The sequence below is a fragment of the Netta rufina genome, assembly GCF_964035555.1.
Source record: "Netta rufina genome assembly, chromosome: 8".
In the NCBI taxonomy this organism is placed as follows: Eukaryota; Metazoa; Chordata; class Aves; order Anseriformes; family Anatidae; genus Netta; species Netta rufina.
Window position 1 is genome coordinate 29888047 of NC_140131.1, and position 16222 is coordinate 29904268.

A 16222-nucleotide genomic window follows, 5' to 3' on the forward strand; every position below is an offset into this window, starting at 1 on the left:
GAGAGGTCCTTTTATCCATGCAATTTGAATGAAAGAAACAAACAGAGAAACCATTTTTTCTGAAGCTGGCAGTACATTTAACAAAGGGTTTAATTTCCTTCAGTATCTGAGTTATGTTGCTGCTTTTCTTGCTGATATTTATTGTTTGGACAGAGATAGGTAAAACAGTCCCCAAGGAAATGTGGAAGTGGGTTTTTATCTCAGGCACGAAGGACTCAGAGGGTCAGAACTATTTTATTCACATGAATCTCACTCTTCAATGGACACAGCAGCTGCTGCACAAATTCGTACAGGCAAGCTGATAAAGGATGAAAGTAATTTTAACTGAAATAAAATGTGACAGTACTAGAGGGAAAGACTCACAAGGATGAGGGGTTAATCATTGCAGGACTGAACTGAGGTTCCAAAATGGAAAAATTGCTTTTCTGTTTGATTTTGAGAGGTCTGAGGCTTTCAAAATTCTGGTCACAGGATGATGTCCCTCAGTAGATGGTTCTCATTAGGGTTTGTTGAAAACTTCTTTGACGAAACTGTTTTTCATTGACAAATTTCATTTAATCAAAATAGATTTGGGTTCAAGTCCCTGCTGTGCCTGATTCAGAATGTCCTGGGTTGAAGAACTCTGAAGGTTTAACTTGAATCTGTTATGCATTAATGAACCTTTGCATTACTGATGTGTTTACCCTCCTGCAGTATAAGAGGCCACAGGAAAGCTGCATGGGGAGAAGTCAATGACCAGGAAATAGTTCTTCTGTCACAGGGAAGTTTAAGGATGAAAAAGGTTTTCAGTTTAAACTGCTAGTGAGACTTCTAAAAATGTGTGGAATTAACACATTTAAGGAAAAAATATTATTTGAGTGAATCAAAATTCTGTTTCAATCACTTTGCAACATATTTTAGTTTTGACCTTTTCATTCCAATTAACTTGGATTGCAAAACAGGCATTTTCAAGTTAAATAGAACTGTTGCATTCCATGTTGTCAAACAGCACATATTGGCAATTCTGAAACTTTTTTATGCACATTTTTCCGAACATGGTTCTTTTCTGAAAAGTGTGTTTTCCTAGAGCCACTCTCACTTCTGACAAATATGCATTTCCAAAATGGAAAAACTAACAAACTCCAGTCAAGAGAGGGTGGAGTTCCTGTTGTTTAGCCCTCAAAATATGCAATCTTAAACATGTTACTAACTTCTAACTAAATGTGTTATGTATGTACATGACTTATATCATCAAACCATGAGGTCTGAGCAAGTTAACCGGTATCTGGTTTAGAAATATCTGTGGAGGAATGGGAGGATATAGGATATGGAAATGTCAAGTAAATCTACATCTACCTGGCACAGCTGCTGATGCTGTACCAGCAGCTGAAGAACCACTGGGAGAACTGAAAGATTTCATTTTCCATAACGGAACTTGTAAGAGAGAGGTGAGACCTTTTGGTGTTAATAAATGAAATATGAAGTGGTATTCAACATATATTTAAAGATACTTGGAGAGCCTGTGTATGTGATTGCGCTGTTTACACAAGGGAGTTAGTTCATCTGCTTTCAAAGATATCTTTCATTTTATAGATCTAGAGTACAGTGATACAATTTGCTGTAGATGGCTGATTATGAGGCTGTTTCCACACTCCACAATGCTCAAGGCATGTGGAATCATATTTGTTTTCTTAGGAAAGATGAGCACGATCAGCACTTTTATCAGCGTGTGTGCCCACCTACTGCATAAAGGTCCACTTTGTAGTTCCAAGAACTGACAGAATGCTCTAGCAAGATAAGGAAACATAACCATTCCTCTACGGGTGGCTGACAGGAGGGAAAAAAAATATTACTACAGGGAGCCTTCTGAAAATTCTTGATTTCTTCCGCATTTCCCTTCTCAAAGACTTGGGATTGAAAATTGCATCATTCAGGTCCCTTGATAAGTACCAGTTTCCCACTCCCATTTCCAATTTCCTCTGTAAATGTCAGCTCAGCTGTGCTCAACACTGCTTCAGCATTATATTGTCCTGTTGTAGAGAGGATCCAAGCTGTTCATAGAGCACTTATCCCACAAGCTTGTCTTGCTTAGACTGCATACCTTCATCTCCTTATAGTTCATTTTGAGCTTCATTACTTACAGACATTAACCTATACTTTTGATTAGAATAGCACTTTACCTTAAGCTTGACTGATGAACTCTCCTGAGGTACTCTCTAGAGTACTCTTGAACTCTCTTTCCAAGTGCAAGGTGCTGCACCTGGGTTGGGGCAGTCCCAGACGTGAGCACAGACTGGGAGAACTCATTGAGAGCAGCTCTGCAGACAGAAACTTGGGGGTTCAGGTGGACAAAAAGTTTGACATGAGCCAGCAGAAAGACAAGGGGGCACCATTTTAAACTAAAAGATGTTAGGAGGATATTCTTCACTCAGAGGGTGATGAGGCACCAGAACAGGTTGCCCAGAGAAGCTGTGGATGCTCCATCCCTGAAAGTGTTCAAGGCCAGGCTGAATGCGGCCCTGGGCTAGCTGATCTAGAGGATGGCATCCCTGTCTATGTTGGGGGGTTGGAACTAGGTGGTCTTTAAGGTCCCATCGAACCCAAGCCCTTCAGTGAAATTCTATGAAAAGATCTTAGGTATAACAAAATAACTAAAATATTTCCTTACTGACACTCATATGACATCTGACCATACAGTGTTTGTTTGTTTTTTATATTTTCTTAAGCTTTATATTTTCTTAAACTTTCTTAAGCCCACATGGGGATGGTTGCCTATTCTGTAAACCCTGGAACAGTTAGCATCTTTGAATCTTTCTGCTGTGTGTTACCCCTCGAATGTCAGCAGTAAGCCTCCAGCTCATTAGGACTTTAAGCCTAGAACACAGTAAAAAAAAAAAAAAAAAAAAAGTGTTTTTTTTTTCCCCATAACTCAGACCATTCATAGGTGTAATATATGAGTCCATCAAGCTGCTTTCTGAAAGCCGTACTGGACTTGGGAACAAATAGTAGTTCATTAGTTCATGTATATTAGCTTGATTCTGATGTTTTAAAAAGGCTATCAGCCATCATCCAAATCAGTTTTGCATCTTGATCCAGTATCTGAAGCCTTGTTAAGTAACATCCCATCTGCTAACCTATATCTCTAGAGTCATTTAAGCAGCTAATGTGAATGAATCAAATCATTCCATCTGTACTGTATCAATATTTGGAAAGCTTTTCCTTAGTTACAAATTTGTTCTTTGAAACAAAGAATCTTGCTTTTTTTCCAGAGAGTGCACCACATTGTCTGATAATCTACTTCCCCTAATATTCTTAATCCTACAACCCTCCAGCAAAAGTTACAATTGCTGATAGAAAGGGTAATTTAGGCTATGCATTTAATGTACTGGTAAGTCAGTGCTCAACGAGACATGAGGATGAGAAACCATCAGTATATAGGCAGTCTTTCCATGGGCATTGGTATCCTGATGACTGTAAGTACAGAAACACCTCTCAGAGGAGATTTTGTGTGTGTCCTTACTCTCAAATTGCAGTTCTTTTCACTTTAGTACTAGTATTATGTTGGGCAGCCAACGCAGCGTATACTGCTTTTCATCTTGTAAAGCTGGGCACACCTAAATCAGTGTAGTGGGGCTACAAAACAAGCATTTTAATTTCCATGGGCAAGGGCTATGCAGCAGATAGATTGCAGGGCCCTGAAAGATCTCCCTTTAGTTGAGTCAATTTTTGCTAGTTGCTATTGAGAATAATTTTTAAATTGCATGTATGCCTTTCCCCAGATTAAAGTCATGCTTTTTCCCACAAAAATAAAATTAATTTTCTTAAGGCCATTGATGGTGTATCCAGCATATCCAGATAGGCACAAATAGGATCCTTCCTGAAGCACCTTGCATTCATTTATGATTTCAGCTTTTTTCTACAAGAATCTTAGTCAATAGACACTAATCAAAAAGCAGTGGCTTCAACTATACATTGAAAAACAGCTTAGAGTCATTCATAAATGTTTCTCTAACAGAAAGGTGGATTTATGTCTTCAGTTATCAGGAAGAATTTTAGTAGAAATCTTCTACAAGATGATGATAAATAATGTTAAAGTAGAATATATAATATAAAATCAAAACAGCACATAATTCTTTTGCTTACCATTTGGGCATATCAGTAAAAAATATTTCAAAGGAAGTCTGACAAATTAATGGAAAAAAATTAATTCATCATAAAAACTCTCACAGGTATCTCAGAGGAGTAATAGTTGTTTATCCCCTTGCTATGATAAGAATATTAGAAACTGTGAAGTCAAAGGCTGATTGCCTAATAGGATGGCATTTTGAGAGCTATTTTATTTAGAGATCCTATGCAGTTTAGAACCAAAGCTGAAATAAGTTTCTGTCTTCTGGGGAAGCAAGATGGCATTCTGCTAAATGCTAGAATTTTATCATTTGAAAGTGAAAAAAAAAGCAAAAAGAAAGCAGCCAGCAAGACCTAAGAATATAAAAGCATTTGAGATCTCAGAAGGAGTTTAAATCAATGCACTGCCACAGTTACAGCACAGATGAAAGAGCCTGCTGTCTCAATTGCCAGGAAACTACTTAGAAACTCTCACTTTGATTTTTTTTTTTTTTTTTTTTTTTTGGTAGCCCGTTACATTACCACTAAATGCAATATATGGGGACATCACTGCTTTGATGTTGTACAGCTGCAACAAATGGAAACTAATATGGTAGAACAGTCAAGCTATGTGATTTGCGTTTGTATATACAAATATATACCCATCAATCTTCTTACTTCTAGACTGTGTATCACTGCCACCCATCTGCCGCCTTACTGTTACTTCCATTTTCATAAAAATGACAATTATTTTGCACTCATATTCTGAAGAGAACAACATATATTTCGGAGGGTGTAAAAATGAATTTTTTATCCAACCTATTGTCTCTAACACCACCTACCTCAAATTCATTGCTGGCAAAGTTGTTTAATAGTGTTTTGAAACAGACATCCCTCATTGGAAAAGGCAAGGACAGCATTGAATAGGAATTGCTTCAGTGGGTGATCTGGCTGGAAATGCCTCAGCCACTTTGTCCAGGGCTCTGCATGAATGGCATAGGCCTTGCACACAGTCCCCCAGGATACTCCGGAGTCTGGGCAGAGTGATAATGCAGTGTGGGGATATTTTCCCTGTTGATCCTAAAACCATAGGTTATGGGCAATACCCTAAAGTTATTACAGAGATCTCTTAGTGAACAGTGAAGGGGATTTGTCCCAGGAAAGACTTCAGAAATTGACTTCTCTTTTTTGTGTAATGATTCTGCTAACAGCAAAGGCATTTGCAATGTTTTTTACCAGATGTAGTAATACCTGTCTCTGATAATGAACTTTTTCTTCATAGCATGTAAATTAAAAGTTTCAGAGTGAAGTGAATGATTAAAAACAATCGTATCTTGTAAAATTCTTTTTACAAAAATCTCTTGACAATTTAGTCTCTAAAGTAAGATTTGTAATGGCTCTAGATCCTTTTACAAAGCTGCACTGAGTATTTATGTTTATTACAGAGCAGACAGGTCATTTGTTATGCAAGACATCAGCAGGGACCTTTGGATGCTAACCCCATCATTGCATTTTGCAGGGCAGTTTTACTTAGAGCCTTAAGCCTGTAATTCATTTCACATCCACATTCCCCAATGAGATCATTTGGTGTACATTTGATTTACCAGCAGCATAGCAGGCCTTGTGTCTTTTAGTATCTCATATGTGTCTGTATAGATTAGAATCGTAACCTACAGTTGCAATTTATACTGAACAGTTTTATACTTCAGAATATTAAGAGTATAATATTACTGATCATGTATGGCATGTTGGCTTGCTTGTCTCTTTCGGGATGCAAGGGGCACTCACTGGTATAGAAAGAGGAACATGGATAGAAAGGGAGGTCAGATGTTAAAAGTTAACTTGTGAAATTGTGGTGGTTTTACTGCCGAGGCAGTAGCACAGTCAGACAATGCACTAAAACCAAGCTTCTGCAAAATTATCTTTCTGTGTATGAGTGCAATAAGAATGGTATATGCTGCCTTTGCAAACAGGAAAAAGTAGTGCCTTTTTTCTCTGGCCCAAATTCTATTCCAAAGCTAGAGACAAACGTAGGCAAGGAGGACAGCTGACAACTTCATTGTGATCTTGACTTCTGTGTGTGTCCCATAGATTGCTCACACGGCCTGCCTCCCACAATCCAATAAAGAAAAAGCTACTTTCTACCTAAACGTTTCAGGTGAAAGCCTGGGTCAGCGCACCATTGAACATTAATTTACTCATAAGACTGAGTCACTTGGATTACGTAGGACCAAGGGATATTAAACAGATGGAATCTGCCATGCAAAGTCACAGCACCACTGCTTGCTAGAACCTGGGCTGATAAACCAAATGAGCAACAGATCCACGCTTGTTTCTTGTACTTGTCCATAACCAGTTTCTGCTGGCCACAGGCTGCTGGTCTGGAACAACATGAACATCTGAATGTGCTCAGTTGTAGTTATATATTTGCTTAGGCTTTTCCTTTAGAGTCTAAAGGGAAACAAATTTCATTGTGTTTGGTCCTGAAAGGAGTGGTGCTGAGGAGAGGAGATGGGTGGACAGAGCTGGTCTCCAGCCAGGTTTGTGGTGCTGGGCCAGTCAGTGCACAAGGCTCCGACAGCAGCTGTTTCAGTGATACCATGCTCCATGACCTCCTGTTGAGGTGGTTTTTAATAAGACATTAAATGAGAGCTGGTGCAATCGAAAGGCAGTTCCATTTTAAATGTGGCTTTAGCTGGACTGCATTTCCTGCTTTTCACACCTGTAAAATAAGATAGCAGCAGAAGGGAGAGTTCAGCGTTGAGCTTTGGAAGGGAGGGAAGCATGCCTACTCTCAGCTCAAGCAGCGGGACTGAATCAATGTGTGGAGACAGGCTGGCTCACTTCTGTGTTTTTTCTGGGACTGAGAGCTTGAGTCTCACCTGGTCTACTGCCCTGCCACTTCTCTGGTGCTGAGAAGAGGGCACAGTGTCATTTAAACCAGCGATTCAGAGGCAGCCAGGTATGGTGCTAAAAACCTCTCTCTGTGGTGTAGAAATTGTCCTGGCTGATGGGGCACTGGGACCTTTTATCTCAACTTTGTTCAACCCCTTTTAAAAGGCAACAAAGCTTTCTGCATTGATTCACAGAAGATACTATAAGCATTCACAGAAGATACTAAAACCCAAATATCCCCATCTGATATGTAAAGCTTAAGAAATGTTGAAGTTCAGAATGCTTTGGAATTTGCCAACAGCATGACAGAACTATTTCTGTTGTTTTTGTATGCATTAATGTTTGAAAGTCTCTTGTTCCAGGAAAGGCCTGTAAAAATAAGCACCTGCTTTTATCACAGTGAAATCAGTGAAAGGCATGTCTTTGGGTAATTATTTGCACCTTTGGGCACCAGAGTCACAAGGCTCCTACAGAGGAGAAGGGTCATCTGAAACCACTAGCAAATTCAGTTTCTAAGTCTTCTCATTTCAGATAATGTTTTTCTTTAGGCAGTGATTTACATTCTTTTTTAAAAAACTGCATTTTGCCTTCAGTTCTGGAACATACGTGGCTTCCCATGGAAGGCAAACAGTGCAATGCACGTAGAGCTAGGATTGATCCCTGAGTTGTAGTGTGCTATCATCTTCTGCACATTTTTATATTATTGCAGTTCATAACACCGTACCATAAGATGGAAAACAGTAAAAACCGCTTTATTTATAAGTTTATTATAGGTATCCTCCAGTGTATCTCATGTATACATCCTGTCAAAATATTTCAGGATTTTGACAACAGTGCCTGAACTTTTTTCAAATGACATGACATGACTTTTAACTGTGGTGGTGTTTTTTTTGTTTGTTTGTTTTGTTTTGTGTGTGTGTGTGTGTGTTTTTTTACAATTTTACTGTTTTCAATAATAGCTAATAAAAGTGTTACCTGTGCAGTAAAATAATAGGGAATTCCTTGTTGGACAAAAACCCTTAAATAAGCACCAGTTGAGTTTTGCAGTTAAATAGCTTATACTAGAAATTATTAATATTCTCCATAAATACTCCTGGGCTTAAAAACAAACAAATAAATAAATAAATAATGAGGTTTATAGAAAGAATAACAGGCCTAATTAATGCCCATGTTATTTCTGCAGAGAAAGAGATTTTGTGTAATGTAAATGCAGTACATATAATATGTTCTTGTGTTTGTTAAAGTTTGCCCTTATTTTTTCCTTGTGTAGCTATAGTGTATGGTATTTTACAATGTGAAGGATGCCTTCAAAATTGCAAGTTATATTATCATTTCTGAAATGCGAAAAACAGTTATATATTTCCTGTATTTTTAAATGTTGATGCTTGTGATCTGAGGTATATTTTCTCATTGAAAGAGTGTTTATGTGTTTGTGCATGTTCACACCTTCATGTTCTAAGGTAGGTAGCTGTTTCATTGTTGTGCTTATTACATGTGTATGTAAATGTAGGTATTACCAGCAGAATTTATTTTAGTTTTTAGAATAAAAGCTGAATCAGAAGCTGAAAACACTGACACATTTGGAATTTATGAGCATTTCCAGGGAATGGCAGTTAATGGTAGTCCACTGACCCTGCCGCTCTTCAGTGGTGGATTAGGGTTTAGCTCATAAAAATGTGTTCAGAGAAGAGTCTGGGATATTTTACTCACTTGTTGACAGTTTAGTTGGGTATCTCTGTGGGTTTAAATCTGAGCTGATATCCACAAGGCAGTCTAGAAAAATCCATGTAAATAATCAGGCTGCTCTCTGCTATTGATAGTTCTGTGCCTACAGATCAGGGATCATTTATTTGCATGTTTATAAAGATATATTGCTCTCTGTGTTTTTAAAGCACCTAAAACAAAGTGGCTTGGCATCCCAGTACCATTGAGTGGCAAATATTAATTAGCAGAAGGGGAACATTGTTCTGCTCTGTGCCTGGCAATGGTTGCCCATACTAGTATCTGCTTAGTGTATCTGCTTATGGTTGCCCATACTAGGTCTGCTTAGTGGATATTGTATGCTGAGACACCTCCATTGGAGACAGATTCTTCTCAGGAATATCCAGGGAAAGAACAAGCAGCAATAGACATAAATTGGAAAACAGGAAATTCCATTTAAATATAAGAAAAAGCTGTAAGGGTGATTGAACACTAGAACAAATTCCCCTGAGAGGTTGTTGAGTCCCTATCTTTGGAGATATTCAAAACCCAACTGGATACAGTCCTGGGTAGCCTTCTCTAGTTGACCCTTCTATGAGCCGGGAGGTTGGACTTCACAATCTCTAAAGAAGCCTTGTACCCTCAGCAAATCTATAGTTCTCTGATTTGTTTGACTGGGGCATAAATGGCTATGTCTGTGCTTCCCAAACAGGGCTGGCTGGTACCCAGTGTCTGCAGGCAAAGTGTCTACATGCTCAGCAGCAGAGTCCTGAAAGATGCGCAGTGGGGCTGGGTGTGCAGGCTTGCTTCTGAACAACCTTCAGATATGGTCTAAGGGCTGCCATTAGGAAACCTGGTCATAACCAATGTTACTGAGTCCTTTTTTTCCTGAACTGCACTGATGGCTATCATGACACAAGATCGAGCAGCCAACTAATATCCTTCTGAATTCCTATAGTGTTTGTCAGTGAAGTTTCAATAAGGGTCATCTGATAATCAGTAAGTCCAAAAAGCTTGCTAACTTCTTGTGCTCCTCTGCCAGGATGTTGCTGATAACTGTATTTACATTTCACAGGTGTGCAGTGCAATCCAGAATCAAGATTTCACTGTTATTGATGACTACTGCACTGGACTGCGAGCTCTTCTTTACCTGAAAAGCATCGAGGAACTCAAAGACTGGAATGGACAGAGTCCTGCAACCATGCGCCATCAGAAAGGAAAACCAATACCTAGAGTTGCTGATCTGATAGGAAAGGTATGTTGTTTCATTGCCATTCCTCTGTAAAGTTATGTCTATGCAATTCCATCTTTGTTGTATGTAACTACCTTGGTTAACCACTGCTGCTGTCACAACTAGTCACCAAGTCTTTTTTTATTCCTCCACGGTATTAGCAAATATCTGAGGGCGACTTGATCAGACAAACTTGAAATGACTTGATATGCAATAACCTTTCTATTGTAAATATGATGTCTCCACCTTGATTATAACAGCATGTCTTTTTTTAAAGTGTAGGATGTAAAATTGCAATTGCATTGGAACTACTTGTTTTAATGCAACAACTCAATTCAGATTGATACTACTACTGTGCCAGAAGTGCCAGGGTGTTCCGCCCATAGTGCAATGTTCAGGAGATATGAAAGCCACCTAGCACTGGACTTGACCAGCTGAGAAGCTTCTGTCACAACCACGCTGCTGGTTGGAATGCTAGATCAGACAGCAGTGATTCTACTGACATCGTAACTGAGTATCTCATGGTCTTTCACATGTACCAATTCTCATACCCTTTGCAAGGCAGGGAAAGTTCCAGGTGAGGAACAGCAACACTGAATAATAAATTCCACAAGGTCATTTAAACCTAGAAAGTGTGGTGGAATAGGAATGTAAACTATGGTCTCTCTGGAATCCTCTGGACTGTCTCTCCTCTCTGCTCTAGTAGTTCCCTACTACAAAAATGTCTTTGGAGATTTTTCCAGATGCAGTAGATTGCAGCTGCCCCAATACTGCACACCCCTACACTAGGACACCTGCTGATCCATGCTGAGAAGCAGGGAGGTGTAACTGGCTTCCTACTGATGCCCTGCTGCCTACTGCTCTAAGCAAAATACCTGCACAGCAGGGAGGCAGAGCTTTTGTTTCTGGTTACTAGAGGGGATCACTTTGAAGACTGATTTCAGTTATACATCATGCCTATTGATTATCCTTCTAAAAATCTGATACAACACTGTTGAAAATGTTGTAAAAAGTAAAGAATTACAAAAGAATAGGATTTGGAGTGTCAAACACCTCCAAATCTCTGCTTATCATTGCTGATGACTGGAGTTGGATTTAGAAGGAGATTAGAGACTCCTGTATTATTGTTCTCTGTGGAGCTCTGAAAATTATAACATTACCTTTCAGGAGAAAAGACAATCCCATTCCTAAAGCTCTAAATAATACACTGCTTAAAAATAAAACAAGATATAAGCAGTTTCATTTTCATCTACTTATGTTAAGCAGTTAAACCAGTCTCAAAGGGTTGTATTCAAACTTCCTTTCTTTAACACCTGTGGAAACATACACAGCATTTTCAATTCATGTGACAGAGTTTTTTTGCAATTCTTTAAATCTGCATTCAGCGTTCTTTGTATTATCTTTTTATTTTACTAAACAGACAACCATTGTCAAAGATGTTTCTCATGTCCTTTTGATTGAGAAAAATATTACAAGTCTTAGTCTTTTCCGCTTGTCATACATCAATAATTAAATTTAAAAAGGTAGTGTGAAAAGATGCTTTAAGGGAGCATTTAATAATTCAAAGGAATCTTAACTTGAAACAGGTCACATGAAAAAGAATGGAAAACAAAGCCCTATGTAATCGTGTCTGGCTGGGTCTGTTAGACATTTAAAAGTAGCAAGACGTACAGAATATAAGTAATTGTGTATTTGATTGCCCTTACCAGAGAATTATATCATTGGATCATTGTTACTAAATAATAAAATCTAAAGTTAACCAGGCTGCACCATTGATAAGGTAGTGATATATTTTAGACCAAAGCTCAGGATGTCTGTTCAGGAATGTACATTCAAGGGAAAAGGAAGAAAAATAATACAACATGGGTAAAGGGAAATACAATGATAAATGATCCTACTAGGGGCAATCAAATACAAAGGCTTGATATCATTAATATTTATAATATCATAATTAGCAAGACTGTGCCTAAGCAGTGTTATTAGTGTAACTAATTATGTTATCATAAACTATGTTAGCAATACTATAGGAATCGGTATTCTTACCTTCATAAATTATTATCAGTATTGGATTTCATGTACTTGTGCCTAGCAAATTCAGTTAAGTACTGCAGTTTCATCTGGATTCAAACACAAGTATCTAGCGTGCTTGGCAGCAAGTAATAACACACACTCTTGATTCTCTTTCTAAAATAAATTCACTGAAAAGGATGTCGTCACTCTTTATTTGGAAAAGAGGAGGTAGCCTACTGATGTGTATATTCTCATTGATAAAAGTAATTCATGTCCGTATCTTATACATAGACTAAAATGTGACAATCAAAATCCTTCATTGCAATTTTTAAAACCTTCAAAGGTTTTTAAAAAAAACTTGCTCATTACTGTAAGGTGAAATGCAGTTTCTTCAGTAAGACCCCATGAGAAACTAAACAGCAAATGCTGATGAAGTTTGGATTTAAAAAGGAGAATCGTTTTGATCAGTTCCTGTTCATATATCTACATTAATACAACTAATATTTTCATCCAGTAACTTCTAGTCCTTAACAAATGAGAAGAATCATACTATTAGAAAATATCTTGGAAACTCAAATGCTGTTTTTAGGTTTTTCACTGTTTCATAATGTGTTTGTTGGTCTATAGACCCTAAATTTATCATCTTTGAGGCAGCTGGTACATATTTTCTAATAGTCTTTTCTATAATGCTAGTTTTTCCCTGTTTGCTAATATAGTGGTTGCTGTTGCAGTCATTACTTGCCATTGTCCCAAGATGTGACTTGTAATGCTATACTACCTGTAATATCAGTGAGATTCCCACTTAAAAATGCTAACCTCAGTCATGGCTTCTAGTCACTGGGTGATTCTGTTTTCCGTAGCTCCACCAATTTTATTCATTCTTTACTAGGGTTGTAGACTTTCTCCACAACCACTTCGAAGACAGTCCTTACATAGATGCTGCATCAGACTCACAAAGGTGGACAGAGCCAGTCTTCAGGGCTTTCTTCCTCATTGCTTTTCTGATAGCTTATTTAGATTTATTTTTTTTTTCTGTGGTAGGAACTGAATTTTGAAACTTTGACACAGATGACTGTCGTTAATACCACCTCTGAATCACCTTTCTATTAAATGCATGAAATAAACCTTGTCAGCTCGTCTCAGCTATAATCTCAGTTTGCAAATCTAGGCACTGAGATGAGAGAGTGGCAAGGTAATGATGACACCATACTGCTTTCTCACTGAACTCCCTCAAGGAAGAACTTTTGTAAAAGGACACTTACCTCAGCATGAATGTAGACTGAGATCAAGTACATGATGCAACGAGGCAGACAGTTAAGATGTACGGCATGCTTTTACAACCCAAAATTATCAGGGTGGCTGCATAAGAGAGAGGGAGAGTGCAGTTAGTATCCTTATAATCCCAAATTAACTGAATTGTGTTTTAGAATCATGTTTCTGAGTTTCTTGGGAAGATATATCAACAGGAGTGATAAAGATAACTGTGTTCTCACCAGGCATCCAGACAAGGTACAGTATTCCCCAGAGGTCCAATTTGATCTCCCCTGCGTAGTCACTCTCTCACCTTGTCTGTTTATTACAGGAATCTTTTATTAGTTGCTCACTGATCTTACTCCAGGGAGCTGAAGTGATTATGTCCAAGAAACACACTGGTGTCAGCTGATGGTAACAGAAGTGGTATAGCGTGTTTCTGTATAAACTTCCACCTAATGTCAGCTATAAAAATCATACTTAACACAGTGGCCTCTATATATGCCAGGTAGCTAAACAGTAGAAATATGGCAATTTATGGGTTTATAAGAAGAGGTAAATATGCATAGATACTTAATAGATCACTTCCAGCACCAGAAGGTTTGGGGAAAAAAAAAAAGACATTTGTTTCATCATGTCTAGAGGCTAATAATAATAAAGTAATAATTTAGGTGTCTTGATCTCAGAAATATCCTAAAGCTGAAGCAAACTCTTTTTCATAGTGAATCCACATCAACTGTTGTTAGGATGGTGTTGTAATGAAAATGTTACAGCCTTATCTGATAAAAACACATCAATAGGCAGTTTCTCCAGCAAAGAGAATGATCCTGAACATGCGCTATCCTGTGTATGAACTTCATTGAAAATTCTAATTACTGAAATTTAGCAAATTGCTGATTTTGTTCTCAAATGCACGGACTTCCTGTTAAGACTAAAACATGCACTCCCTTTGAGTATTTATGGGTACTAGAAGCTGATTCTTCTGAGTAGTACCAACCTGCTACATTCTAACTTGGTTGTAGTCAAATCTAAATGGCTTTTTATATGGCAGAGAAAAAAAAATAGCTTGCAAAACCTTGAATATTTCATATGAAATATTAAATTAGCTCTGCTATCAAATGAATAAAATGTGAACCACCAGCTGTGTAAGTACACCGTTGCCATGCATGCACCAAATATTGTCTGCTTTCAGATTCTTCAGGGCCTGTGACTACCTTCACTGAGCAGAGGTTTTTACCCCTCACATTTGGCAGTGCTCCTTGTGGTGTGCTGTTTGGGAAGGCAAGGCTTTCCAGTATGGTAAAGAACTGTCCTCATTTCCAGCACTGTGTATTTGCTAGAAATGCAGAAACATCATCAAATGGTGGTTTAGAGATCACATTTAAAATGATCATTAGTGAAGAAACCTTTTTTCCCTTACTCCCATTGCCAATTCTGAAAAAGAGTAAGAGAGGGAAAAAAAAAGATGGATTTTAGGTGAATCTCCCAGCGTTTGCAAGCCAAAAGCAATCTCTGGCCCAAACAATATGTGAAGAAAGAACCTCTCTAATGTTATTTTTTTTTCTTAACGGGTCTATTATGGAAGTTTATGTTGTGATTATCTACAGCATTGTTTCTTAGGAAGACTATAGTTTGTTATATAAAATGTATCTTCCCTAACAGTGAAGCCATTTGCTGTAGAAATGGATAGAAGAAAAGGAACTAGGATTATTAAGGTGGATGTAAGTAGTTTAATCTTTGTGGGTTTTATATGTACTGTATGCTAAATTTGCTTTAAGCACTGAGTTTAAAGTTTGATATTCACAGCTAGTAAATGTGGCTATTAAGAAACGATATTCACATTAACTCCTTGGCTGTGGTGGTTTTAGTGTGTTCACTGCTGGCAACCGACATCAAGCCAGGAAAATCCAACTCTTGATGCAAAAGGATTCTAAAAAAAAAAAAAAAAAGAGACACTGCCAAAAATACATAATTCTTTTTTTGTACTCTGCAGTTTGTTTTACTTAGGAAAACGGCCTGGTCATACCCTGCAGCATGCATTCATTACAGTGATCTTTGACTGGCAGATGCAGAGTAATAAGATGCATATTTTAGTGCTTATTATAATACCCTGTCCAAAAACAACTTGACAAATTTGTGATTTCGACAGTATCTCATTTTGCTGGCTGCAGTGCTCTGTGATTGCCTGGTCCACGTGGCTTCCAGATTATGCATACCACCAATACTGCTCATTAAAATGGCCACAGTTCACCAGTTTCGGTAGCTTGGAACGAACTTGGAATGAATTATTATACAACAAAGAGGCTGCTGTCATGCAGAACAAAAGACAAGCAAAAGAGAGCTTTGGCTTAATGAGGCTAAGTGAGTGTCTCCCCTGCATCACCAGCTACTTGACGGCCTTTGAGCATGGATTTTTTTCTCCACAGGCCAAAACCTTTGGTCTATTATTTTGTGTTTATGCACCTTGAGGCTAATATACATTTTAATATGCTGCACATGGAGAAAAAAATCAGCCATTAGATTAGAACATGTGCACTCCCTGTTAAGTTAATGACAGCCGAACATAGAGATAAATTTAGGTTTTCATATTTAATTATAGCACAGCGCAGTACGTTTAGCAAGGATAAATTGCACTATTATTATGCTTCATTTTTTTTTGACATCTTTTCATATTAACCATGCGCACTTACCCCCACTTCCTCCCCAGTGTCACACATAATGTCTCTGTGCATCATCCTTCCCTAACACCATTAATTTTTTATTCTGTACAGTTGTATATGTATTGTTGTATTTGTTACTTAGGGTTAGCTTGCTAGCTGGTTAAAAAGTTGAAAACAGCCCTCATGTTAGGTGATCTACATAAGCAATAGGGACAGAAAAGGCACAGAAGGAATTGGCTGATGTGGCCAGACATGGCTTCTCACGTCTGCTGTCAGAGCAGGGCTTCCCAGCCCTTTGGCTGGATGCTTTCAGTGCAGTGCGCCCTGTCTGTGGCTGCAGGGTGCCCCTTTCTCAACCAGCTAAATTAGAAAAGCCAGAGAAATAATGCAT

The 16222-nt window shown here is 38.2% G+C and overlaps 1 protein-coding gene across 1 annotated transcript in view; it reads left to right on the forward strand.

Annotated features, from left to right (window-relative positions):
* Positions 1–16222, forward strand: part of DPYD (dihydropyrimidine dehydrogenase) — a 340058-nt gene that overhangs the window by 287005 nt on the left and 36831 nt on the right. Inside the window, exon 20 of the mRNA XM_084290947.1 lies at positions 9755–9934. Coding sequence (XP_084147073.1) covers positions 9755–9934 — 180 coding nt within the window. The remainder of the gene's footprint in view (positions 1–9754; positions 9935–16222) is intronic.